Source organism: Podarcis bocagei (assembly GCF_964188305.1).
Source record: "Podarcis bocagei genome assembly, chromosome: Z".
Classification (NCBI taxonomy): Eukaryota; Metazoa; Chordata; class Lepidosauria; order Squamata; family Lacertidae; genus Podarcis; species Podarcis bocagei.
Genome location: NC_138140.1, coordinates 12,735,063 through 12,761,908, shown reverse-complemented (window position 1 = coordinate 12,761,908; position 26,846 = coordinate 12,735,063). Strand labels below are relative to the sequence as shown.

The 26,846-nt window shown below is 44.5% G+C and overlaps 1 protein-coding gene across 10 annotated transcripts in view; it reads right to left on the bottom strand.

The window, feature by feature from the left end:
• Positions 1 to 26,846, bottom strand: part of MAPKAP1 (MAPK associated protein 1) — a 189,661-nt gene that overhangs the window by 20,553 nt on the left and 142,262 nt on the right. For 8 of the 10 annotated variants that reach the window (XR_014004415.1, XM_081180299.1, XM_081180301.1 and 5 more), the window contains 2 exons: positions 21,387 to 21,527; positions 9,121 to 9,258 (listed from right to left, as the gene is read on the bottom strand). Coding sequence is in view for 9 of the 10 variants with exons in the window: in XM_081180299.1 (XP_081036425.1) it covers positions 9,121 to 9,258; positions 21,387 to 21,527 (279 nt within the window). In the remaining variant the exon portion in view is untranslated. Of the gene's footprint in view, positions 1 to 5,667; positions 5,790 to 9,120; positions 9,259 to 21,386; positions 21,528 to 26,846 lie in introns of all 10 variants that reach the window. The other 2 variants (XM_081180303.1, XM_081180304.1) reach the window with 1 other exon arrangement.

Genomic DNA, 26,846 nt, shown 5'->3' with positions numbered 1-26,846 from the left:
CAAGTCTTAGGTACCTGATGAAAGGTGAGCAGAGAGGGAGCCAGATGGATGTCTCATGGGACCAACCATGCTCTGAATCAGGCTCCCCCAAGCTGGTGCCTTCCAGATGTTTTTGACTACCATGCCCATGCTGGATAGGGCTGATGGTGATTCAAAACATCTGGTGGACACTGGCTTGAGGAAAGCTCTTCAGCATTCTGTGTCACAGGAGGAAAGGTCCTGTCTCTGGTGCTGACAACAGCAGAATTCTGATTAGGACCTCAGACATGGATCTCAAGACTCAGGCAACTTTATAAGCGAAGAGGCAGTGGCTGCGATGATGAGAATTTATCCATTTTTCTACTCTGTGCTTCCTCCCAAAGGAGCCCAGGGCGAATACATCAATTTCATTAAAAAGCATTCTAGAAACAATTAAAAACATTTTAAAAACAATTGAAAGCAATCACATTCTCTAAGCCAATGATTTAATGGTTGCCAGGAGCAGCATTTTTCAAAAGCCTGGACAAACAGGAATGTTTTTAAAATCTTCCTGAAACCTGATAATGAGGGAAGCAGACAAACCTCACCAAGGGCGGGCGGGGGGGGGGCATTCCACAGATGGGGACCCACCACTGAGAAGGCTTGTTACAGGCCAACATCACATGGGCAGCCCCTTGTGGTGGCACAACCAACATGGCCTTAACTGCTGACCTCAGGGTTCAAAATGTTGGGGAAGGTGCTCTTTTAGGTCCTTTGGTTCCAAACCATTTAAGCTTTGTATGCTAGGACTAAAACCTTGACAGTTCACTGGCAAGTCAGTGCAGCGCTTTCAGGACCCATGGAAACTTAAATAAATAAACAGATGCGCTCAGCAAACAAAACATCCTGTTGATTTCTGGGTCTGTGTCCTAACATAACCCCATTTGTAAACTCACAAGGGTGATGCTACACCCAATGTGTTCAGCCCAGGAAACGAAGACACCTTTGGCTGCAAATGCTTACCACATCTCAAAAACAAAGGCTAAAACAAAACAACAGCATTTTGGGGCCTGTTAATTTGGCTATCACTTACAAGCCAGCCCAGATTGTGCTGGAGAAAGCTATTTTCGTGGAGATGCCAAATTCGACGGGAAAAAGGACTGACTCGTGTAGCAACATCAATCAAAACGTCGGCCCTCTTGGCAGCTCTCGACAGTGAGGAGGGTTCAAAGGTTGCGGGATAAAGGAAAAGGGAGGAGGGGGGTGGCAGCATAGGAGAAAGCTGTGCTCTGGTTCAGCTCTAATATGCCCTAGCTGGAAGTATTGTGCGGAGGTACCTACCACCCCTCTGCTGTATTAGGCAGCTTTCATTAATCTTCTCGCCATCTTCCTTAACTAGCCATGCAGAACCGCTCGATAGCAAGACACATAATGGGAAGGCCCCTGCGCCTATTACCAGGTTAACATTCTGTTAAGCCCCAGCACAACAATGGAACAGGAATCGAAAGGGAATCTTAAAACCGTGAGCCACAATCCAGGCAATTAAATTACAACTTGGGAGCCACCAGTGTACATGTGTGGGGCCCTCAGAGGGGTGTGTGTGTGTGTGGAGTAGGGCCGCTGGGGAGAACGGAAAGTATTGCTGCCAGAGAATGACAAAATTCCATTTAGATAGAAATTATTCTATTAATGGGGATGGGGCTGCAGCTCAGTGGCAGAGCATTGTATGTGGAAGGTCCCAAGTTCAATCCCCAAAGACACCTCCAAGTAGAGCTGGGAGAGGCTCCCTGCTTGAAACCCAGGCAAGCTGCCAATCAGTGCCAATGCAGAACTAGATGGATCAATGGGTTTGACTCAGTACAATGCAGTACTTGTACTGTTTAATTCAGCCCCTGTATTCAGAACCAGAAGGGCTGAAGTATTCCTTTCTTTTCAAGTGAACAGCAACAGCAGTGCATTTGCTTTCCATGGGGCCGGTCTCGGGTTCAAGCCCTGGCATCTCCAGGTTGGGCTGAGAAAGTCTTGCTGCCTGAAACTCTGGAGAGCTGCTGTTACGTCAGCATAGACAGTGCTTGGCTAGATGGATCAATGGGCATGACTCAGTACAAATAAGTTTCCTATGCTCCTAAATAAGTGAATTTAGTAAAACAATGGGGAGGGAAATGGTTGACACGGATTGGGTTTTTAATGCTCTTGCCACCAAGCTCAATGCTTGGCAACCACCCCGCTGGCTTCTGAGGTTGGTGGGTGGCACTACCGTGTGGTTGCCACAAGTTGGAAGGCTGGGAGAAGCTAATGCAGAAGAATTATCATTATTGTGTATCATTCTCAAATGCCTAAAATGTTTTAAGCGCTATACAGAAGATAAATAGACAATCCCTGCCTGCAGGCTTGCAGCCCTTCCAGATAACCTGTTTATGGAGCCTTCATCCTGTTTTGTTTGCATAAAGCTTATACAGAGGTTAGATTACACCCGGTCTTTATTGAGCATTCATCCTGATTCGCTTGCAGGATGTTTACATGTCTTCCCATTCACCCCACATTTTCCAAAACTACAAAAAGTCTGGTATTTTTGCGCTAAGATGCAAAGGTGGAGTGCTTTAATCCATTTTAAATGCACAAATCTAAAGTTTTGGTATGCAAGCGTGTCACTCCAGAAAAGTACTAATTGTCTGCTATCTCAGAGACACGACACACACAAAAAGGGATGTGGAGGAATGAGATAAACAATCTTGAGCACTAATCCTTAAAGTAACATAGTTGTTCTGAGAATTCTCAGCAGGGGTGCAAACTTGAATAAAATATTGGGGTGGGGTTCCAGGTAAGCCCCACCACATCACACCCCATTTGAATGACAATGCCCATCAACTTTGGGGGGCAGCCCCCTCAAAAAATTTAGGGTGGTGGAGCTAAGGGACCTTGGCCCCTGGGAGTTGGCTTCTATGATTCCCAGCTTGAATGGAAACAGCTTGAGGAGGGGCCAAATGGTAGCTGGTCTCTCAGCTTAACCAATGGGAGAGGGCCTTGCTCTCCTGCCTCTACGTCTGCTGCAGCTGAATGATAGAGGAGGGCCCTCATGCCTGGGAGTTGTAGCCCGAAAGCACCTGGAGGCTCTGCCCCCATTCTGGCTGGATGCTTGGCCCAATGCAGTAAGGCTCTTGTAGTGCTCCAGGTTTGAAAGGAAACAGATCTGGAGGCCAAACCCTCATGAATGAATCAACAAAGCAAGTCACTCATTTGAACACTTGGTCAAAATGGCTGCCCTGCAGAAACTCTGCTAATCAGGTAGCCTCAATTTTTCAGCAGCACAACATGGCTATAAGCCATAAGGACTATGTTCTCCCTTCACAGTCAGAGGCAGTATCCCTCTATATACCAACTGCTGAACATCACAGGGAGGAAGGGTGCAGTGGGATTCAGGGCCTCTGATTGGCCACTGCAAGAACAAGATTATAGACTAGATGGACCACTGGGCTGATCCATCAGGGAACTTCTGATGTTCTTAACTTAACAGCCACACAGCCTTCATTGGTCATGTTCCATCCACAAGAGTGTTTTTTTTGGAGGAGGCAATGGCTTGAGGAACTGACTCCCGACCTGTCTCCTCCTCAAACAATGTAAAGAGACATTAAGAGAATCAGATTTCCTTTAAATTACACTATTGCCAAAGGACATAATTGTATTAAGCTTATTACGTTGCTTCCTTTAGACTTTATATTATGTACGCTTAATTGAGATACAGGGCTCTTTTTTGGCAATAAAAATGGTAGCTCCTTTATTAAGACTTAAATCTTCCTCGTTAACGACAGGACGCTTCCCCTCAAGATTCAAAACCTGCAAAATCTTTTGTGATAATCAGATGGTGGTTGATTTAAACAAGCACTTTATAGATATGGTGTTTTGCAAGATTCTAATGGGCTTGGGGTTTTACAAGCACGTCTCCCAGTGTTTGAGTTCAAGCAGCCAGATTTATATGGCAAATAAAGATTCAGAACCTTGAGCCAGCCTAGCATAAGAGGCAGAAATATTCTCAAAGGCCAATTAGGAGCAGAAACGACTTTGACACAGCCCTGTGCATCAGGCCATCTTCAAGCTGCCAAATTATTCCAGCAGGCAACAATCCTATCCTGGATCCCATGGAAATCTGAGGGCTGACTGGATCAAGAGAAGCTTGGAGCGCTGGAGCTGGAAAACCAAAGGGAACATCCTAGACGGATGGGGAGGTGCAATTGGAATCCCAAGAAGTGTGTGATTCTGGGGAGGGGTTCTACTCTGAGTAGGGCTGAGTGCTGGATACAGCCCTACATCCACAGACACCCACATTTAAGAGATGTTTCTGAAGGGTATTCTCTGGTGATCAGGGTAGAGGAAAGAGGTTTATGTTATTGAAATCAGAAGTTGACGCCTTTGGAGAGGGAGTCTCTTTTTAACAAAAGAGCAAAGGCGTCTTTGTACAGTGGAAGTGCAGGACCATCCGTTTGTGACACGTTCCAGTGCACCTCGGAAAGAGTAGATGGAGGATGGTTGTGTTACAAGAGATAAAAACATGGAAACAAAATATATTGCAGAACTCAAAAACCGTTATCTCCCCCTCAGCCTCGCTCCCTCTGCCATAATTCATTTCAAGGAAGCCCCAGGAATAATTTTTGATGTAAACTCTGCAACAAACATATATCACGTTGCTGATAGGATCACAGGCAAACCTAGGGCTATGAAGAAAGCATCATTCCTTCATCCACCCAAATAAGTGTTATAAGTGTTACTTCCCCTCTTTAAAGGTTCAAAAGGGACTCATTGAAGAAAAAGCCCCAGAATGGGTGACAAAGAACCTGTTTTGCTGTGAACCTCCTGCAAGGCATGATGAGACAATGCCAGGGAATGTCAGCAAACAGATGACTTCCAATGGGTCAGACAATTGGGTCCACCTAGTTCAGCAGTGTCTACACTGACTGGCAGCAGCTCTCCAGGATTTCAGGGAAAGGGCACTCCCAGACCCACTGGAGAAGCTAGGGATTGGACCTGGGACCTTCAGCATGGAAAACAGAGTATCTGGTAATCTACTGAGTTACAACTCTTTGCAGGAACACAATAAGTTGCCTTATACTGAAGCAAATCATCACTCCATCAAAGACAATATAGTGGTACCTCGGGTTAAGTACTTAATTTGTTCCGGAGGTCCGTTCTTAACCTGAAACTGTTCTTAACCTGAAGCACCACTTTAGCTAATGGGGCCTCCTGCTGCTGCCGCGCCGCAAGAGCACGATTTCTGTTCTCATCCTGAAGCAAAGTTCTTAACCTGAAGTACTATTTCTGGGTTAGCGGAGTCTGTAACCTGAAGCGTCTGTAACCCGAGGTACCACTGTATTGTCTACACTGTATGGCAGAGTTTCCCCAGGATTTCTGACAGCGGTTTTGCCCTGGATATTAAACCAGGGGTGTTCCACATGGTAAGCACGTGCTCCATCACTGAACTCATCCTTTCCTCATGCAAAAAGTTTTTAAAATCTTTTTTCATTATTTTAAAACCATAAATATCTATTTTTGTTACATTACTTGTAGTTAATTTTTAAAAAGTTATACAAAATTTAAAAACTACAGTGCTATCAAACAGTATACATAAACCATGTGCAGTTATAGATCACTGTTGAACGAAAGCATAAATATATTTTGAGGTGTACCCAAAGAGAAATTAAAACTGAATGGATTCACCTCCAGGCTGAATTTCCTAAGGCGCAAAATGCATCTTTCCTCAACTCAAGCTGCTATTCTTCTGGGCAAGGATTCTTGACTTAAATTCCTCCAGGAGTTTGAAAAGGACGCTCTTTTCCCATCTGTGTGGGGAACGATGTACAGTGCAGTTAAGACCAAAGTTCCTTTCAAGCCATGTGCAACCTCCATATGCCGCTTAAAGGTCCCCAGAGATCCTTCTGACATTACAAAAAGGCGAATGAGCCAAACTGGTCTAGCTAGGGACCGAGTCCTGGACCCCAAGGATGCAGGATTGGCTAGATCCTGAATAATTATGTTGCACAAAAGTTTGATTGTGGAGGGTGACCTGGTTGTTGCTTAGAGCCTCAAGATTGTAGGGAAGACAACATGGGTGGGATTCAAATAGCTGCAAGCTTCACTCCCGTTCCCTGAGAGCTTTAGGCACAGGAAACCAGGAAAGTGGAATTTAGGGGTCTGTGCACTGTAATGCTTGGGAGCGTGAGGGGGGGGGGCTTCTGGATCTTGACTCTGTCACTTTCTCTCATTATTTATGTATTGCAGCTTCACATAGGGAACAATCCCCAGTAACTATTATTTTTTTTGTTTTGTTTATTTAGGGCATTTGTACCCTGTTCTTCAGGCAAAAAGGTTCCTAGAAAGATGTATAGTCAAAAGAAGACAGTCCCTACCCATAGGTTTACAATCTAAAGAAGGGGGGGAAAGTCTAACGCATATCAAAATGAAAAAAATGTACGTCAAAATAACTATTTAAACTGTGAACTATAACAAAAAAAACACATGTTCAAATCCTGTGTGTGTGTTTATGTGTGTGATTATCCCACTTCCCCCAATAATAATCAAATCAAATCAAATCATGAGAAAATAACTGTTTGGTCATGCACATTTCATACAAAGTTGTATTTGTATTTATCCCTCAAGCTTCTATTCCAGGGGCACAGGTGCTCCATAAAAAAATAGAAAGAGCCCTGCTGAAAGAGATGCAAAGGTCCACCCAGCCCAGCATCCCAGCTCCCAGCTCCCAGCCAGTCAAATGTTTCCAGTCAGGCCACCCTCTGCTTTTTAAAAAGCCGTCTAAATCTGGGACTGTGTGGTCCCATTTTATAGGAGTGAATTCCATAGCGCAATTCTGTATTCTGTGAAGAAGTACTTTTTCCCTGTTGGATCTAGGATTTATCCAATTAAGAAAGAAGGCATAAAATCCCATCCTGTTGCATTGGATGAGACCTTGATCTATTTCATATTATTGGCGGGGAGATAATAATTTATTGGTCCACTTTCTCTGCCCTATGCATGTTACTATAGTCCTCTATTCTCTCCCCATTTAGTGATCCTTTTTTCCTAAACCATGGGTTACTTAACTTTTTGAGCTAGTGGGCACACTGGAATTTTGAGGAAGTGCTATAGGCACCAGTTGCAAAATGGCTGCTGTGTGTGTGAGAGAGAGGGGTGGGGTGGGGAGAGACGTAACACAAAATGGCTGCCATTGGGGCACAGAGAAGAGGCTGAGCCAGAGTGAACAGGAACAGAGCAGAAAGAGCGAACAACATCTCACTGTGGATATCTGAGGGGATTTTTACTGAGACTTTTTGTGGGTGCCACAAGAGGCAGTAGCTGCACACTGGTGCCCACGGGTACTATGTGGGCAATACCTGTCTAAGTTAACTAGATTGAGCACGTTGGGGGTAGGATTTGTTAGATTAGTATCTTCTGCCTTCAACTGCATAATAACATAAGGGTGCTGGCACAGAACGGCAACTGAGTCCACTGGAGAAATGAATTCTTACCCTACCTGCCTGCACATATGAACTGTCAGGGCAGGAATCAGTTTGTTTGCATTGTGGGACACCTACCAACATCCATACTTTGTTGATCGTTAAGGTCTTTGGCCCTGCTGCCATTGCTGCCTGCTTACCCACTCTAACCATCTGACCCAGAGGGAGAATGATTGTGGGTGCAGTTAGGTATCAGGCCCTCAACTTACTGGTGTAATGCCACAGGGGCAGGAATGCTTCTGAATACCAGTTACTGAAAACAACAGGAGGGGAGTGTATTCTTGTGATTAGGTCCTGTTTGTGGGCTTCCCCTTGAGGAATCTAGCTGGACACTGAGAGAACAGATCCTGGCCTGGAAGGGCCATTGATCTGATCCAGCAACCAGGCTCTGCTTACGTTCTTATACCCAAATTGTATTATTTCAGTTGTGAAACATACAATTAACATTTGCCATCACCACCATCATCATCATATGCTGAACATGTCCAGTTTCACATTTTGAATTCACCTTAAATCAGAACACATGATTACAGAAATGAAATGAGTTTTGCTTCTGCTGCTAAATGCAGTGTTCCTTTGCAGCTGCATATCTACCGTATTTTTCGCTCTACAAGACGCACCAGACCACAAGACGCACCTAGTTTTTGGAGGAGGAAAACAAGAAAAAAAATAATTCTGAATCTCAGAAGCCAGAACAGCAAGAGGGATCGCTGCGCAGTGAAAGCAGCGATCCCTCTTGCTGTTCTGGCTTCTGGGATAGCTGCACAGCCTGCATTCGCTCCATAAGACGCACACACATTTCCCCTTACTTTTTAGGAGGGAAAAAGTGAGTCTTATAGACCAAAAAAACCGGTACATGCCTTGTGGTTGATGCCATATACAACACCAGGTGTGAGATGGGGACATAGGTTGTGGGGGTAGGGTGGGTGGAATCTGTGCTGGACATAATTAGGTCCATAGGCCAGAGGTTCCCCACCATTGCACTAAAGGATGAGCCTGCACAGATCACCAGATCACACAGTACTGCATTTATATCCCATCTTTTCTTCAAGGAGCTAAAGGGGTGTGCAGGTTTCTCCTCGTTCTCATTTAATCCCCACAACAGCCCTGCAAAGCAGGTGAGGCTGAGAGGCAGTGATTGGCACAAGGTCACCCAGGGAGCTTCATAGCTGAGGGAGGATTGGAATCCTGGTCTCCCAGGTTGAAGTACAGCACTGTAACTGCTATATGACATGGACTACACTGGAATTTGGCTGGCAGGGTTTGGCTGGAGCGGGGAAGCCTTTGAGGGGAGGATATTTGACTGCTGGTTTGATTTGATTTATTGTATTTCTATGCCACTTTTCATTCAAATGAATCTGAAAGGAGCTTACAAACAATAAATAACAATAATAGAACATCACAAATACAGCATAAGTCCTATACAATAATTAACAAATCATTAATAAAACAGTTGCAATCTATAAAATACTGCACTATTAACAAAACAGCGACTAAAAATGAGCTAAACATCACAATTACAACAAAAGGCATATTATATGACTGAGAAATCAATGTGGCATTTATAATCTATAAAACAATAGGTTGGATGGGCAGGGGTGGATGGAAGGGAAGTGAGAAGGGGCTAGGAGGAAACAGGGAAGATAGGCAGGATACTCACTTGGGCTCTTTTCTTCTGCAAGGTCACAAGTGCAGAGGAGCTCACAATCGATTGAGATGGGCTTCTGCTTAATCCAGAACTTAGTGCTGGCTTTCTGATTTGTTACAGGATCCACCTCCACCTTGTCTCCCGAAATGCCTGAGTGCCCAGAGACAAAAACAAGCAAGCAGGTTTTTGAGCGAGCAGGTTTAACATTCCCTGCCCCCATGTTTGTGTGTGGCCTTCCTGGCGTTTGCTGGTTTCAATCTGCCTTACGCTAACTCAGACCACTGGTGTACCTAGCTCAGTATTGTCTACACTGAATGGAAGCAGCGCTCTCCAGGGTGCCTGGCAGGGGACATTCCCAGTCCTACCTGGAGGAAACAGGGGCTGAAGCTGGGGCTCTCTGCATGCAAAGCAGCAGTTCTACCACCAAGCTATGACCTTTCCCTATGTATGTTCAGGTGCACTGTTATTTGTGGGTTGGCTTTCGTTTTGCTCTTTATCCACTATGCTGCATATTTGCTTTCACATGTTGGGTTAATCTACCATTCTCGCCAGCTTGGCTATTGTTGAAACTGGAGTTCCGATGTTATGAAATATTGATCTGCACTTTTTATTTCTGCACTTCACCCAGAGAGAAGAGGACATCTTGGAAGGAAGCCCGAAACTCTTAGCTATATATCTATAATATAATAAAACATATTAATAATATAATATAATATAATATAATATAATATAATATAATATAATATAATAATATAAATATGCTGCCTCCTGAACAAAGTCTCCAGTCTGGCATGTTGAGTAGTAATACAGTCACTGTATTTTCACCCCTTTGAATTTCACTGGTGAATGAACAAAGAAAGAAAGAAAGAAAGAAAGAAAGAAAGAAAGAAAGAAAGAAAGAAAAGGAAGCAAATCTTAACAGCCACTGCTTCCTCCAAGATGCCAAAGGAGCTAACTAAGAAGTTAATCTACCCTGGGAGAGGCTCGGTAATTTATAACAGATTCTATTATGGGTTTCCCCATCCCTCCTCTCCTCAAAAGCAACAACCTTGCTGTGCGGAGCAAGAATGGACAGCATCTCATTGCTTAACTTACAATTACAAGGTTTCTCCTCTGACATGAGTGACCAAACCTCTCTATATACTTTTTCATAGTGGCAGCTGTGCGGGGAAGACTTAAAAGTAATTACATTTTTAGGTCATGAGTTATAGGTCAAGGTCACGCTGAAATAGGCAAAAGGAATAAAGAGTATTTAAAAACAACATGCAGGGGAAGCTGTTTCTTTGTCTAAAGGGGGCGGGGGAGTGAAAAAGCAGAGAGGTTCTTTCCCCAGCTCTCTCTCAGATTTTTTTAAAAAATTATATGAGATTATTCTGAGATCATTTTTAAAGGAAGGAAGGGAGAAGAAAGGGAGGTCTAAGAAATACAAATACTCTCCTTCTGCCCCCTCCCAAATCACAATCTCTGGAAAATATAACCCCAAACAGCACAAAAGATATAGCAAAATTATCAAGGGGCTTGAGGCAAAACTAATGTGTTTTGCTGCAAGAGCCTAACCTGGCTCTTCATACAAAAACACACAGCCGTTTCCTAGCCCCAATCCATAGCTTCTTCATGCACACAGAGAACTCTTGGTAAGCAAGGACGTGTCCCCATTGCATCTATAAACAAAACTAAAAATGGATGATATGGTGAATGTCAAAACCCCTCAACACGATTCCACAGTTCACTAATGCACTGGAAAGAAAAGCATTCATTCCATCAACTTCTAGTATTTTACATGTCTACTGAAGAAGCAAGCACCGTTAAGTTCAATTAGACTTTGGCAAACCTTCCTAAATTTGCACTTTCCAAAACAATGCACAAACCCGAAGACAGAAGTCCTTTGAAATTTACACTTCTCTGAATTTTGCAGTGCAGTTCGCTGGCCAAATAATATATGCGAAAGAGCATGTGCTTCAGGAAGGTGTGCGTATAAATGCATTATATCAAGGGAAATTGTTTTGCAAAAAGTTTGCATTACATGCAAATGTGTGCATTGATAGGGGGAATTCGCACTAAAATGCTGACCCCAGTGAGTTTTATTTTTTACTGTTGATAAGGAGTGCATAACAGAAGCCTTCAGCACTGGTCAACAGCATTAAATTTATGACCATGATTGGTAAGCTAGCATTCACATTTGTTGACACCAAATCTTGTGTAATCAGTTCAGTATCAGTTCAGTAACACTGCCAGCATTTTAATTTCACTTCAGTGCTCATTTGTATGAGCTTTTAACATGGATAAAATAGGAAACTGCCTTAGACAATTGGTCCATCTAACTCACTATTGCTTACAGTGACTCTCAGAGGCTTTCAAGGGTTTCAGGCACAGACCCCATCCCAGACCCACCTGGAATTGCTGGGGATTGAACCTGGGACATTCTGCACGGAAAGTAGGTGCTCTACCACAGAGCATTTCTTATAAAAATTAACGTAAGATTCTAGCACTCATGATTCTAAATAAAGGGCTGATTAAAATAAGAACACAGGAAGCTGCTGTAGAATAAGCCAGGCCACTGGTCCATGTAGCTCAGCACTGGCTACACTGACTGGCAGTGGCTCTCCAGTGGCGATTCAGGCAGGGGTCTTTCCCAGCCCTACCTGGAGATGATGGGGATTGAACCTGGGCCTTCTGTAAGCAAAGCAGATGTTCTACCACTGAGTCCCAGCCCTTCCTCATAGGAGTTGCGGGAGCTAGTGCATCAGGGCCTTCAAAGCTCCCTCTTCCTAGTGCCCTTCTGGCTCCTATTTCATCCTCTTACAATAAGCAGACAGGAACCTTGTGCAGTGACTTTATGAAGTCTGCTGTGGCATGGCAATGGGACTGGGTACATGGCACACACAGTTGTTTTCAGGTGCCGGGGGGGGGGGGGAGGAATCCAACTTCTAGGTTAGGTTATTGCAATGTGTGGGGCTGCCTATGAAGACAGTTTGGAACTTCAGGTGGTGCACAATTGGGTGGCCAGGTTGCTCACTGGGGCAAGATGGTTGAGCATATTACCCCAGTCCTGGCCTGATTGCACTGGCTGCTAATTAGTTTCTGGGCCCAATTCAAAGTGCTGGTTTTGACCTATAAAGCCTTAAACGGCTCAGGACTGCAATACCTCAAGGACAGCCTCTCCCCATATGAACTGACCCAGATCATCATCTGAGGCCCTTCTTCATGTGCCTCTTCTGCAAGAGGCCTGGAGGGTGACAACACAAGAACAGGCCTTTTCTGCAGTGGCTCCCTGTTGGTGGAATGCTCTCCCAGGGTGGCTTGTCTGGTGTCTTTGTTACGTATATTTAGGTAGCAGGTGAAAACATTTCTCTATAACCAGGCCTTTTTCTGATTAAACATTCTATGGGCTTTTAAATGTGTTTGTGGGAGCAGCATAATTGGTTTATTTTTGTTTTATTATGTATTTTGTGTTCTCATTTTGTGTTTATTTCTATGTTGTGAACTGCCCCATGATATTCAGATGAAAGGCAGCATACAAATTTAATAGATAATAATGATAATAATAATTTGCTGCCTCTCTTTTTCTCCTACAGTTCCACCCTCCTAACACTGAATAATGTGTGATTTCCTGAGCATGCAGAGAACTTCCTATTATTCATTGAAAGTGCTGTTTGTTCACTACTTAATGATCAGCACACACTCCTGAACTTGGGAAACAGAAGGAATTATCAAAGAACCCATTAAAAAGGGGTGAGTTTATCATAATTCTCCTCTTTACACATATTATATGTCCTTTCACTCTATGGCAAGTTGGTCCTTTCATCTGTTTCAGATGAATGTCTTAAGAACATGTCTTAAGAACTGTGGGAACTCACCGGAACTCAGTTTTGGCACCTCTCAGGTGGGTTCCATTGCCATTATAAAAGAACAATTGAGGCATTCGTGGTGGGTTTCAGTACCTCTTTTTTCTAGAAAAATAGCACTGCTTAAGAATGAGTTCTATGGGACACGGGTGGCGCTGTGGTCTAAACCACTGAGCCTAGGGCTTGCCGATCAGAAGGTCGGCGGTTCGAATCCCTGTGATGGGGTGAGCTCCCGTTGCTCGGTCCCAGCTCCTGCCAACATAGCAGTTCGAAAGCACGTCAAAGTGCAAGTAGATAAATAGGTACCACTCCAGCGGGAAGGTAAAAGGTGTTTCCATGCGCTGCTCTGGTTCAACAGAAGCGGCTTAGTCATGCTGGCCACATGACCCGGAAAAACTGTCTGCGGACAAACATTGGCTCCCTTGGCTAGTAAAGCGAGATGAGCACCGCAACCCCAGAGCCATTCACGACTGGACTTAACTGTCAGGGGTCCTTTACCTTTTTTAAATAATGAGTTCTAGATGTGCAAACTCTCTCCTGGAGTCAGTTCCCATGGAAAAAAAAAGCAGTACCTATTTAGGATCCACAGACAATCTGTTCTTTGGGTATGACAACTTCCTCCAGAGATTTTCAAAAGACACCTTCACTCAGCCCTTTGAAGTCTTCCAGCATTAGGAATACTGATGTTATCTACTCTTTATGGCTGCCTTGCAGAGGAGCTCACCCCAGGACAAGGCAGCTTTGTTGTCTCAGCACCATGAAGAGTTCCTAGTGAGCAATTGGCCCTGGCAAGGTTGGAAGTGTACTGGGGCCCTTGGAGCCTCTCTGACCAGTCCACTTTCCCTTGGCTCCTCCCCCTTTGCTGGGGAACTGTCGACTCTGTGACTTCTTGGTCACAGGCTGATCTGGTGTTTTCATAAAGTTGTGGCTGGTTGATGCATGCAAAGTTATCTGGTAAGTACGGCAAAGGTTCCTTTTAACTGTACAACTGTGAATTTACAAGCAGGTTCTGCTATTTAAATGCTTGTTATGGGAATATTCACATATCCAAACACAATTAGTACCCAAGCTTGCTATGAACACCACAGATTCGAATATCCAGGCAGCCAGACCTGTTTGCAATACTGTAAGCAAATAAGCAATCTTAAACTGGAGGAAAACACTAAACCCGGAAGTGACCCAAAAAGTTACAAAAAGGGATGGTTCAGAGCAAGGGCAGAACTGGGTGTTTGCAGGCTTTGTCAGTGATGTTTCAAATCTACTGTATTTTTCTGTGTATAAGACGCACCCATGTATAAGACGCCCCCTACTTTTGGGGACCCCAAATTTAGAAAATGGGCATATTCACTATCCGTGTACAAGACGCTCCCAGATTGTTAACCTTATTTTAAAGTAAAAAAACCTAGTCTTATACACGGAAAAGTACAGTACGTGATTTCACTTAAACGCGCGGTGCCTTGGAATGTAACTCCCAGCATAAATTGGGATTTGCCTGTACCAAACAAGATGCACTAGCAGATTCTATGTGTCTTAAGGGCCCATTGGCAGACTCTCAATGTCTATGGTTTGTATCCAAATCTAGGATTGGTCTTGGACTGTGATTGGCATGTGTACAGGTATCCATCAGAGATGAGGATAGGATTAAAAAAAACAAAAACCCACAGAGGCTTAGCCTTGGGGGCCAGGATTCTTATTTTTTTCTCTATCAAATGCTGAGGCCACCAGAACAACACCAGGTTTACACCCATGAAATTAATGGATCTGAGTAACTCAGGTTCCTTAATGCCAATGGCTCTGCTCTGAGTAGAAACAAATAGGAGATGGCTAAACATCCCAAGGCGGACTTTCTCTGCTCTTGGTTTGGGGGGGGGGGAGCATTCCTTCGACCTGTCTGCAAATAGACCCTGCTGCCCTATACCACAATTGGGTTTTGCAACCTACTCACCAGGTGGGCGCCATTACAGGGATGGAGCAAGGTGGCAGCCACCATTGCCTTTTAGCCGCTCCCTCTGCTGCACCTACCCAGCTCATGACAAGCTGGCATGAAAGAGAAACCGGAGGCAGGAGGAACAGGTGACCTCCACGCGTGTTGTGTTAACCTTAGCTCCTGCGGGCGGCCAAATGTAGCGTAACCCTCATTTGGAACCTGACCACTGCAGCCGAGCTGGGAGCAGCCCCGCCAGCAAAGGCACTGCGCATTTCAATTAATCAAGTGGTGCAATTTGTCACCCGAGCACCCACCCCTCCCATCCCAGATACCATATTTCAATTACGCACGGTGTCAAGAGCCCAAAAGGACGCCGGTAGTGTGTGAACTAATAAGGGGGAGAGAGAGGAGACGCTGGATTATCTATCAGGAGAGAAGCTTCCTTATTAGAGCATTTCACTCTTGGCAGACTGAGCATCAATTGTCCAATAAATAAATAAACAAATAAATAAATAAATAAATCTACATATCTCCCCTGTGGAAATATTACTAGCAGCTGTTGGCTTGACGTTAAAAACTTCTTCCTATTTTTTGCCCAGCTGTGGCGCAGAATGAAAAGGCACAGCTACTTTATAATGGAAACAAACCACAATACTTTTTCTCTCATACATCCTCTTTCTTCAATAGATTAAAAAACAAATACAAATAGTCCCTGTGGGCCTTCTCTTCCCTTTATTAAAAACAACATAAAAGGCAAACAGCAAAAAAAACACACAAAAAAACATTTCATTCAGTGCCACTCCAAGAATTCGCACAGAGTGGAGTCAATATTGTTAATGCACCCATGTTAATTTGATAGGATTTGTCAGGTAACTCCACTGGAAAATTATATAAAACTGTTCCAGATGAACAGATGATAGTGACATGAATTAAAGTGATAGAACAATAGTGGAATATAAACCAGAAATGACACCCAAAGTGGCTGTTGATTTATTGCCATCCTGAGTCTGGTTCTGGGTTTCCATGTATATTAGCACTACAAATCTGGGTCCATTTAGCCGAGAGATGCTCATACATACATCACCGACTCCTGCTCCAAGCCAAGGTCACTTCTGGTTGCATCAATCTTTTCCTACGGAGGCTACTTCACACACACACACACACACACACACACACACACACACACACACACACGAATGAAGGCAGAGACTGCAGAGCCACCTCGGATGTAGCAAACTCCCCTCTCTCGCTCCATTTCATCTTTCCTTTATCATGTAAAATGCACTTTAAACTTCCTATTATTTTTATCTGCAAATTGTTGCTGTATACCCCCATCTATTATAACCGTTATCGTCGCATCGCTCGCACCTCCTCGCTCAGGCATGGATCTACAGGACCACGCATCCTTTGTCAATTCCGTTCCCACCCCCTCTTTCTCTCCCCCTGCATCATTTATTGCCACCCCCCACCCTTTTGGGGGGCATTTCCACAATGCCGAACACCCCTGTATTGTTTCATCAATCCTGTATCATTTGGGGGGATTTGGCTGGGTTTGCACTATGCCGAAACCTGTGTAGTTTGATCAGTTCTGTAGCATTTTTCTTATGCCTGGCCCTAACCAAACAACAAACAAAATAGCAGCCTCATACCAAATAAGAGGGTTGGTCCATCTAGTTCTGTTCTGTCTAACCTCACTGGCAAAGGCTCTCTAGGATCTCAGGCGGGAGACATTCCCAGCCCTACCTGGAGTTGATAGAAATTGCACTGAGGACCCTCTGCATGCAAAGCAGGTTTTCTGCCCCAAATATTACAATCATTGTAGTTCAGTTGAATGAGCCAATGAGATCTGGGATAAGTTGCACATGAACAGAGGCTCATGCTGTAAACGGTTCATGGAAAGCAGGTGCTCTACCACTGAGCAATGTTAGTTCCTGTAAAAATGGAGTAAGATTCTAGTCCTCAGGATTATAAACAAAGGGCCGATTCAAACAAGAACGAAGGAAGCAATATCTGGGATACAGCAATGTCTGAGTGTCTCACCAGACACAGGAGGGCAATTAAAGGCATAACGAATAGAGACACCTTCCAAGAAACATGGACCCCTTTCTTTAACTATGTTAATGACCAAAATCAAATCCTTATTATACCTGCTCCATTTTCTCAGTGGAGAGGTTACGTTAAGTACCGTATTTTTCCATAGGACGCTCCTGACCAAAAGACGCACAAAGTTTTTTGAGCAGGAAAACAAGAGAGAAAAAATCTGACTCAAATGTTGTACTAAGCTATTTAAAACAGCAAAGTGTGCGGCTCCTGTCCACTTTGCGAGCCACGGTATATAATGAAGAGAATGGAAAAAGGACAGACATTCCATTATAATGCAGCTGTTTTCATTATCACTGGGAAGTCAGTATTGGCAGCAGTCACAAAAACTAAAATTTGAGCATTTTACTATTATTAATCAAGAATATTAATAGTCAGGGAGAGAAACCAGGGCTGTGCAAATGAGAAGTGCTTGGAGTATGGAGGAACAGCAAAGAGATCAAATGATTGCGCTCCAATTCCTAAATCTCTGAAGTTTTCTCAAAAGAGGCATGGTCCTTTTGAAAGGAAGATTCAAAATGGAGTGACTGAGCAAAGAACAGAGGAGGAAAAGAGGGCAGATAAATAGCTTCCATTCAATACCAACACAATGTTTTTGGTTTAGTATAAGTGGACTGTACTTGTAAGAATTTGTATAATGAATTATAGATTTGGAGTGGAATATCAATTCCTCTTTTCAGCAATAAAGATTAGCTGCTAGGAACATGGTCCACACACAAACACACAGGATGTCTGGTTATAGTTGTGCAGTTTAAACTGTTCCTGAGCCAGATGCCTGCTCAGTTTTAGCTGAGCTCACTATTACTGGTTTGTGGAGATGCTTTGCATGTATTTATGACTATTTCTGCAAAACTGCTACTTGAAGAAATCCCCAAACTTAATATTTGTTAAACTTCAAATGAAGCTCAGAATCCAGTTAGGCAATCCTCTGCAGTTCAATTAGGAGGCACTGAGAGACAGCAATTTGCTGCTCCCCACCCCCACCAAGCACCCCAGGAGCGCGGGGCAAAGAGCACCCCAGGATCACACAGCCTTCCCTCTGCTTGCAAACCTTGTCGGGGCTTCAAGGGAGAGCAAAGGCTGTAGGCAGAGCAGTGTAGCTCCTCCCCCCCACCCCAGGATCACACTGTGGCTCCCCCCCACCCCCAAAAAGCACCCCAGGAGCGTGGGGCAAAGGCGCACAGCCTTCCCTCTGCTTGCAAACCTTGTCGGGGCTTCAGCGGAAAGCAGAAGCTGCCGGCAGAGCACCGTGGCTCCTCCCCCATCCCCGAAGAGCACCCCAGCAGCGCAGGGCAATAGCGATTTGGCTCCAGGGACCACACATTCGCTCCATTAGACGCACAGACTTTCCCTTACTTTTTAGGAGGGGAAAAGTGCGTCCTATGGAGCGAAAAATACGGTAATAGGTTTGAACATTGAATGTGTGAATTAATGTCAAAAGTCAATGGACAGAACAAACACTACTAGATGTAATGCTGGTTATTGTTATTGTATTTGTTTAAAAACCAATCAAAATTGTTTTTACGGTTTTGTTTGTTTTTATATATATAAAAAAAGGGTTTAGGAAGCTGCCTTACAGGGGGAAGATATGTAGCGGTGCACGCAAGCTGAGAAGGAATATGGGGCTCCAGTTTGGGAATTCCAATCTGAGACTACCCATGGTGAAAACTGAAGAAACTTCTAGCCCCTTGCAGTTTATAGTATCCTGAAGAAAGCTCTGGGCTGCCTGGAAAACTGATCGGTTTGTTGAATGCACCCTGTTTTTGTTGTTACAACAACGACTACTCTTTTGCCTTCTGCGAATATGCCTCAATGCATTGCAACAAAGAGAGTTAAAAACAACATGGAAAATAAAAGCAGGGTATTTATTTATTTTTGTAACCAAACCTGAGGGGTTGTATTCAGCCTCTTGAAGTTAATGAGCCTGAGTAGGTCAAGTCCATTAACTTCATTGTGTTTACTATGAGATAGAACTGGCATTGGCTGCAACCCTGCATAGAGAAGATGCCTGTGGCAGAGACCTGTTTGTCCACCTAGGAAAACTTGTTGGAACAAAAATGTCTTCTGTTGTTTCCCCTTTATGCTGCGAATTGTGTGTGTGTGTTGAATGCCTAGATCCCCCTCCAATTCCAATAACCTAAAAAACCATAGCATAACAACCGCACCAGTTTCCATCCAGTGTGGCCATCTGCTTCTATGCTGATTGGCAGGCAGAGTGCAGAGGAGATGGCCAGCTCTCTGCTCTCACGACGCATGCAGGGGTTGTGTACAGGGGAGCAGTAATCTCTAGGCAGCCGCCGCCAATTGAATATATTTCACAAAACCAGATTAAATTAAAATTATGAGGTTAAATCTTATTTACTGCATTTGCATCACACCTTTTTTCTCCCAGGAGCTCAAGTTGCCATGAATGCTTTCCCCCAGTTGCCATTTTATCCTGATAGGATAAAATACACAAGGGATTTACGAATCTGCGTGTAGGGGGGTGGAGAGAAAATGTGTGATGGTCGCACCAGGACTCTAGGCAAAGTTTGTCCCTTCATTCCAAAAGACACAAAAGCCATTTGTTTTCCCAGTAACAGCCTCTCTGCGTTCACCATTTATCTTTAGTGATCTGTCATGACCTTTTCAAGCTCTTATTTCTGACAGCTTCCAGATACAAGTGAGTCAAACTTCCCTGGAAGGAAACTATCACTCCAAGATAGTTTGCTCAAGAGCAGAAAACACAGGTCAGTCAGCACCAGCATATAAATCCTTCCTTAACAAGACAGTGCAATAAACACATGCGCGCGCACCAAAAGCAAAAACGAAAAGCAGAAAAGATGTTGGGGGGGAGCCTCAGAGTGGATGTAACTTTCCGGGAAATAAAACATCTTATTGCCTGGCTCTTGTACACAAACGCACATGTGCTTGAGACCCGAAGGCTGCAAAAGGCCAACGGTTAAGCTCTCATCAGGGCTGGTGCACACTGGGCTTAAAAAGAAGCAGCTCAAATAACTCAAAATTCTGCACTGAGAAATTCTGCAATCTAACTTAATGCAAATTATTTGGATTGAAATTACAATCAGACTGCTTGTGTTTTCCCCATTGCGTTTTCAACACAAAATTTCACCCAGAGAACCAGGACTCCTGAAAATTCAGTCCAGCCTTTTCCTTTGTACCCTCCCATTCTACCCCTCTCCCCCATCTAAGGTCAGAGTTAAGCATGGAAGGGAAATGAGAGAAGGGAATACCATCCTAGTACCATTTGGGTGTAGGGACTACACCAGGGGTTGCCAATGTGGTGCCCTCCAGTGGACATCTTGTGAAGCTGAATGCTGGAAGATTCAGGACAGTTAAAAGTACTTCACACAGCACATAGCGAAACTATGGGAACCCACTTTCACAGGAGGCAGTGATGGTCACCAATCTGAATGGCTTTAAAAGAAGACTGGAAAAAATCATGGAGGAGAGGACTATCAATGGCTATGAGTCATGATGGCTATGCTCTGCATCAACTGTTGGAGGCAATAATGCTTCTCAATATTAGCTGCTGGAAACTGCTGGAGGGGAGAGTGCTCTTGTTTCTCATGGATTTCTGGCTGGCCACTGTGAAAACAGGATGCTAGACTAGATGGGCCACTGGCCTGATCCAGTAGGCTCTTCTTACGTTCGTAGGTGTTGTTAGACTACAACTCCCACCATTCCTCACCAGCAGTCATGCTGGCTGCGGCTGATGAGAGCTGCAGTCTAACATTTGGGTGGCACCATATTAGCTATCCCTGGATTACACAATAGCAGGTATTGTCAGGATGCTGTCAGTGGCTCCCAGCTGGTTGCCCAGGAAAGTATAAGGACAAGGGAAGGTTTATTACTGTCCTTTTTTAATTCAATATTTGCAGAGAGAGGCTACAGAACCCAGCCTCTTGGATAATGGCATTGTCCTGAGTGAATATCCACCCCATCTCTCCCATTTCCTCATTCGTCAATCTCATCGTCTCTCCTATGGATGCTGCTACGGGCCCTCTGTCTTTGAGCTCTTTGCTCTTTTACTTTCAAGGCTCACTGGGTTCTGGGAGATGGAGGGTCTGTAATGCTTTCTAAAGACACCATGTTTGTCAGTTGTTGCCCCGCTCCCTCCTCCTCCTCCTCTTCCATTATTTCCCAACTTTCCCCCTCATCTCCCTCTGAGCTGTGATCTCCTGCAACCCACTTGTTAATCTATACTGTCTTCCTCTTCCTCCTCCCTGGAAGAGTCAGAAAGGGGAGGAGGAGGCGGTCTCCACCATTCCTCCTCTGCCCAGTCCCTGACTGGTATATTGTAAATGTCAGTGAAGAAAAAACTAGGAATCAAAGATGGTAGGTAAATGATCACATGTATGGGGTTGTTGTTTTTTGTTAGCATTGAGTGGGGCAAACCAATTTACCTAACTGAACGTCTGTGGTGAACCGAAGCCTGTGGATCATGCTGACTTTGAAAGACTTGTAATGGTGGCTGCTTAACATATCCTGGACGGTTGCAATGTCAATCTGTGGGTCCTCTTCGGAGATCTCTTCGCCTCTCGAACCTACACCAAAAGAAAAAAGAAAATAAAAGAAAGGTCAAAAACATAAGAGGGTCTGTTCTGTTGACATACCACTGCAAGGTAAAAGGATTCCATGCAAAAGTCATTGACAGAACTGCAAAGCAGGTGAGCAAATAAATGCACTTTTGGGTCAAAACCAGAATTTTTAAAAATGCAGGTTCTGTACCTGGATGAATGAAAAGTTATGCTAGTCAATCAAACTTATTGAGTCAGTGTTAGCCATTTGTTCTGTACTTCATTATTAGTTTTTTTGTTTTTTGTTTATTTTATTGTACATTGCCTTGACATTTTTGTGACTTAGTGGTTTATAAATATTCTTATAAATAAATAAGCACAAATATCTTGTCTGTTGTATTTGGTTACAGGAAAGGCAGAGGCCTCCAAGGCCTCTCCCCACTGGCTCTGTTAATAAACCAGCTTCATCAGGCAAAAGTAGATAGCGAGATTAGGATGATGACAAATAATTTATATCTCTCCCCTCTTTCTGAAGGAAAGGGACTGCAAGGTTTTTCCATCAACTCAGCTGAGAGACCAATAACCTTTGGATCCTCTTCGAGAGGTGCGGAGAGTTGTTAGCAGATCCCTATTTCCTTCTTAGAGCTACAGTGTCCAGGGTTCTCCAGGAATAATAATAATAATAATAATAATAATAATAATAATAATAATAATAATAATAATAATATACCCCGCCCACCTGGCTGTGTTTTCCCAGCCACTCTGGGCGGTTTCCAACCGAATATTAAAAACAATACAGCATCAGACATTAAAAACCTCCCTAAAAGTAAAATAGTTGCTCATTGCCTCATTGCCTTGACATCTGCTGGGAGGGTGTTCTACAGGGCAGGCGCCACTACCGAGAAGGCCCTCTGCCTGGTTCCCTGCAACCTCACTTCTCGCAGCGAGGGAACTGCCAGAAGGCCCTCGGTGCTGGACCTCAGTGTCTGGGCTGGATGATGGGGGTGGAGACGCTCCTTTAGGTATACAGGACCAAGGCCGTTTAGAGCTTTAAAGGTCAGCACCAACACTTTGAATTGTGCTCGGAAACGTACTGGGAGCCAATGAAGATCTTTCAAGACCGGTGTTATATGGTCTCGGCGGCCGCTCCCAGTCACCAGTCTAGCTGCCGCATTCTGGATTAGTTGTAGTTTCCAAGTCACCTTCAAAGGTAGCCCCAGGTAGAGCGCATTGCAGTAGTCCAAGCGGGAGATAACTAGAGCATGCACCACTCTGGCAAGACGGTCTGCGGGCAGGTAGGGTCTCAGGTACTGATTGTTTAACCGGTCTGGGAACTGTAGCTCTGGGAGGGGAATAAGGGAATCCTAACGGCTCTCAGAACCCTTAACAAACTCCAGCTCCAAAGTTGCTTTGGCGGAAGCCATAACTGTGTGAAGTAGTTATCATAGTGCCTTAAATGTATGGTGTGGATATGGCCAGGGAATGTTGGCAGGGTTCTCCTCTACACCATCACAGAGATCACAACCTTTGTGGGGCTTGTGGGTTCATTGGCAAACCAGAGAAACTGTTGTGGATGACAAACAAACATAAATACAGTAATACCCCGGGTTACAGACGCTTCAGGTTGCATGTTTTTGGGTTGCGCACCGCACCGAACCCAGAAGTACCGGAACGGGCTACTTACAGGTTTTGGCGCTTGCACATGTGCAGAAGCGTTAAATTGTGTTTTGCGCATGCGCAGAAGCGCCAAATCACAACCCGCGAGTGCTCAGACATGGTGCTGCGGGTTGCGAATGCTGCAGGTTGCGAATGTGCCTCCCACATGTATCACGTTTGCAACCCGAGTGTCCACTGTACTATTAACTCAACACACAACCTGTTTTATTGGTTACAATACAATGCTTCTTTTAGGCCTTATTTCAATGGGGGAAGTGGGGGGGAGGAGATGCTGCGAGGACTGGAGAAGGTTTTTTGCGGGGGCTGTGTGGGTCCATGAGTACCCCACTGTTGATACTTGGTATAGCTATTTTTGTGTGCTTTTAAACTCCCCACAAAAGGCGTCAGATATCAGTGTTCTCTCTCTCTGTGTCTCTCTCACCCCCCCACCCTCCCCACCTTTTGGCTAAAGTTGCCCAACTTGAGCCTTCAGTTACGAGAAGGTAGTATGTTAAGTCCAGTATGTTTACAGTTCTATGATGGAAACCCCAAATATAATTTACTTCATATAGCATTCTCTCTGCCATGGCAGAGCTGGTTTCCAAAAATAAAGAAGAAGAAGAAAAAGATAACATCTCATTAAGCCAAAATGACAATTATGAAAAACGGTTTTTGGGTCCCCCCCCACCCTTATATAAAAAATACTTTACTATGTTGGATTAACACCAATTTAAAAATTACTATAAAGTGACACACAATTTTTTCTCTCCCATAGAGCAATTTTCAAGCCAGCTGCTAATAAAGCATCTTAGCTGTAAATGATAATTCAGATGCTTTTAGATAAAGTGGTGCATGGAAACGGCTGAGGAAATTGATTTAGCTTCTTGCAGAAGATACTGCGAGAGTGACACATTTTGTTTAATACGCCAGCTAATGTAGTCCTAAAAGCCGAAACAACTGCCAGTTTCGCAGCCCTAAATTTTGTCATGAGAGATTAATGAATATATATATATATATATATATATATATATATATATATATATATGTATGTATATATGAAAGAATTTTTTAATAAATGAGAAGATGGGATTTTAGCAGAGAGGCCTGAAAAGTGGCAGTAAAAAGGGGAACATGGCTTGCCAATTTCTGTACATTAATTCTACACAAGACTTTTACATTGCTGGAAAGGGCTCAGTGTGGTAATAATGCTTCCAGAGCTCTGACCTTCTAATCCCCGGGTGGGCAAACTGATATCCCAAACCACTGAGCTGCTCTGAAGGTGGGAAGGGGCCAGCCTGGTTGCCCTGAAGCATTTTGTGATAGGCTTATACTGGGTTCTCAGAGGTCACATTCATGCGGTACATTTAAAGCACTTTGATACCAGTTTAAAGAGTCTTCCCCGTTCCCCCTGCCTCCCAGATTCTGGGAGCTTGTTAAAGGTGCTGACAGTCGTTAGGAGACCCCTGTTCCCCTCAAAGAGCTACAATTGGCAGAGACCCCTGGGAAGAGTATTGTTTAATCACTCTGGGAGTTGTACCTGTGAAACCACAGAACACAGAATTATTTGGGGGAAGCCATAACTGCTTAAATTTGTACCATAGTGCTTTAAATACCGTATTTTTTGCTCTATAAGACTCACTTTTTCCCTCCTAAAAAGTAAGGGGAAATGTGTGTGCGTCTTATGGAGCGAATGCAGGCTGCGCAGCTATCCCAGAAGCCATAATAGCAAGAGGGATTGCTGCTTTCACTGTGCAGTGATCCCTCTTGCTGTTCTGGCTTCTGAGATTCAGAATATTTTTTTTTCTTGTTTTCCTCCTCCAAAAACTAGGTGCATCTTGTGGTCTGGTGCGTCTTATAGAGCAAAAAATACTGTATATGGTATGGCTGTGTCTATAGTGTGTCACCTAGTGGGAGCTGGGAAGCTATCCATTCCCGTGAGAAGTGATCTGGGAACAAACTACATATCACATTAGGACTGAGAAGCACACCCTGGTCAACAAGAGGGCCAGTTCTAAGTTGGGGGGGGGGCTGGCTTTCTTTGTTGGTGAGACCTGACCTTACCTGGTCAGGCTGACACTGCTGAAAGCAGTGGTGGGTGCTTGGACCTGACCATCCTTTTAGCTCCCCTACAATGCTCTACCAGAGAGATGACAGGTTGGGGGCATCGTGGGGAGTTAAAAGGCTGTCTGGATCCAGTCACTGGGTGCTGCTCTGAGAGCTGGGCTACAAAACAAATTAAGGGATGGGGCCAGGGCAGGCACTGTGGCACTGGATCCTGCCAGGGCCTTGGCCGCTGCCCAAGGATGCAAATGAGTGTGTGTGAAGAGGAAAAGGTGTAGGATTGGTGTAACAAAGGAAGCTGGGGCTTACAGAGCCAAGGGGAGGAAGAGAAACAGGCAAGCACAAGGGGTGAGTAGGGGCCGTGCATGGCCCACCCCTAAGCTCCCTGTGGCACAGACAAGGAATCCACAAGAAAGGGAAGTCGGTACAAGGATGAGGAGGAGCAGAAACCAATCATGATATCCACTTGTGAGGGAGCTGATGAAGAGCTATTGAGGCTATTTTTGCCAAGCCCCTGAGTCGTGCAGAGGTTGGAATCTAGTTCAGTTCTCAGCATGTCCAGGTATTTGCTGGTCTGCACACAATACTGAACAACATACCTGAGAACAGGTACAAACTTCATGTAATAAGGGTCAGGGTAGTCAAAAAGGCACCACAGAACTACCCAAAGTCCATACCGCAGCTTGGTGAAATGGAGGGTGATCTGGTCTGCTGCTAGCAGAGCTTTGGTTTGATTTGGACTACAACTCCCGTTAGATGCTGTAAACTTCCCCTCTGATTAAACAACAACACTATTAACACAACGCTGGCCATGCAAATGGGTGCTGCCTTGTACTGTTTGTTTCAGCTGTTGAGTCAACATTTGACTAGCTTGTTCACGACAGGCATGCTCCACCACCAGACCAGCTCCCCAAGCAGTAGTGGCCCCAAAGCTGTCCCTGTAGAGAGACTGATCCGCAGAAGATGCTCTCACAACTACAGAATCCATGTGGCCAAGCAGTGACTGGTGGAAAGGTGCTTCTGCTGGCCAGCCAAGCAAACTGTGGAACTCCCTTCCCCATGAGGGGGGACCAGATGATGAACTGGTCCCAAGTTTGGGCAGGCTCTCACTGGCCCTGGGTGTAATTTAAGCGTGTGTAATTTCAGCAGGCAAAATTAAATGGCAAGGATGAGAACACAAGCTTTCTTTTTTCTTTTTTTAAAGGGTGAGACCTCCAGACTCTGTCCTTTAGTCTTCATAATAATAGAGTCCATTTAACAGAGAACTGGTGGGGCGGGGTGGGGTAAACCAGATAAAATATGCTCTGAAAAGCTGCATAATCACTCTAAATAAAACGCAGGGAGGGAAAGGTTCAATTGGGATACAAGGATTAAGGCAGATGGCCCCGTCATTGCAATTTCACACCCCAATGCTGTGCCACGCAAAATCCAACAGGACTTCTGAAACTGTAAAAAGTAAATCAGGCTTGTTTGACTTCCTTTGTGCCTCACAACAAATGGGATCTCTCAGCAAATGCAACACTGCATGCCACAGTAACCACACCAGTCCTACGCAGGTAGGTGTATGGTAATGACTCCTCCGGAGTCATGACAGTGTTTTTCTACTACAGATTTCCAGGTTAATGTGAC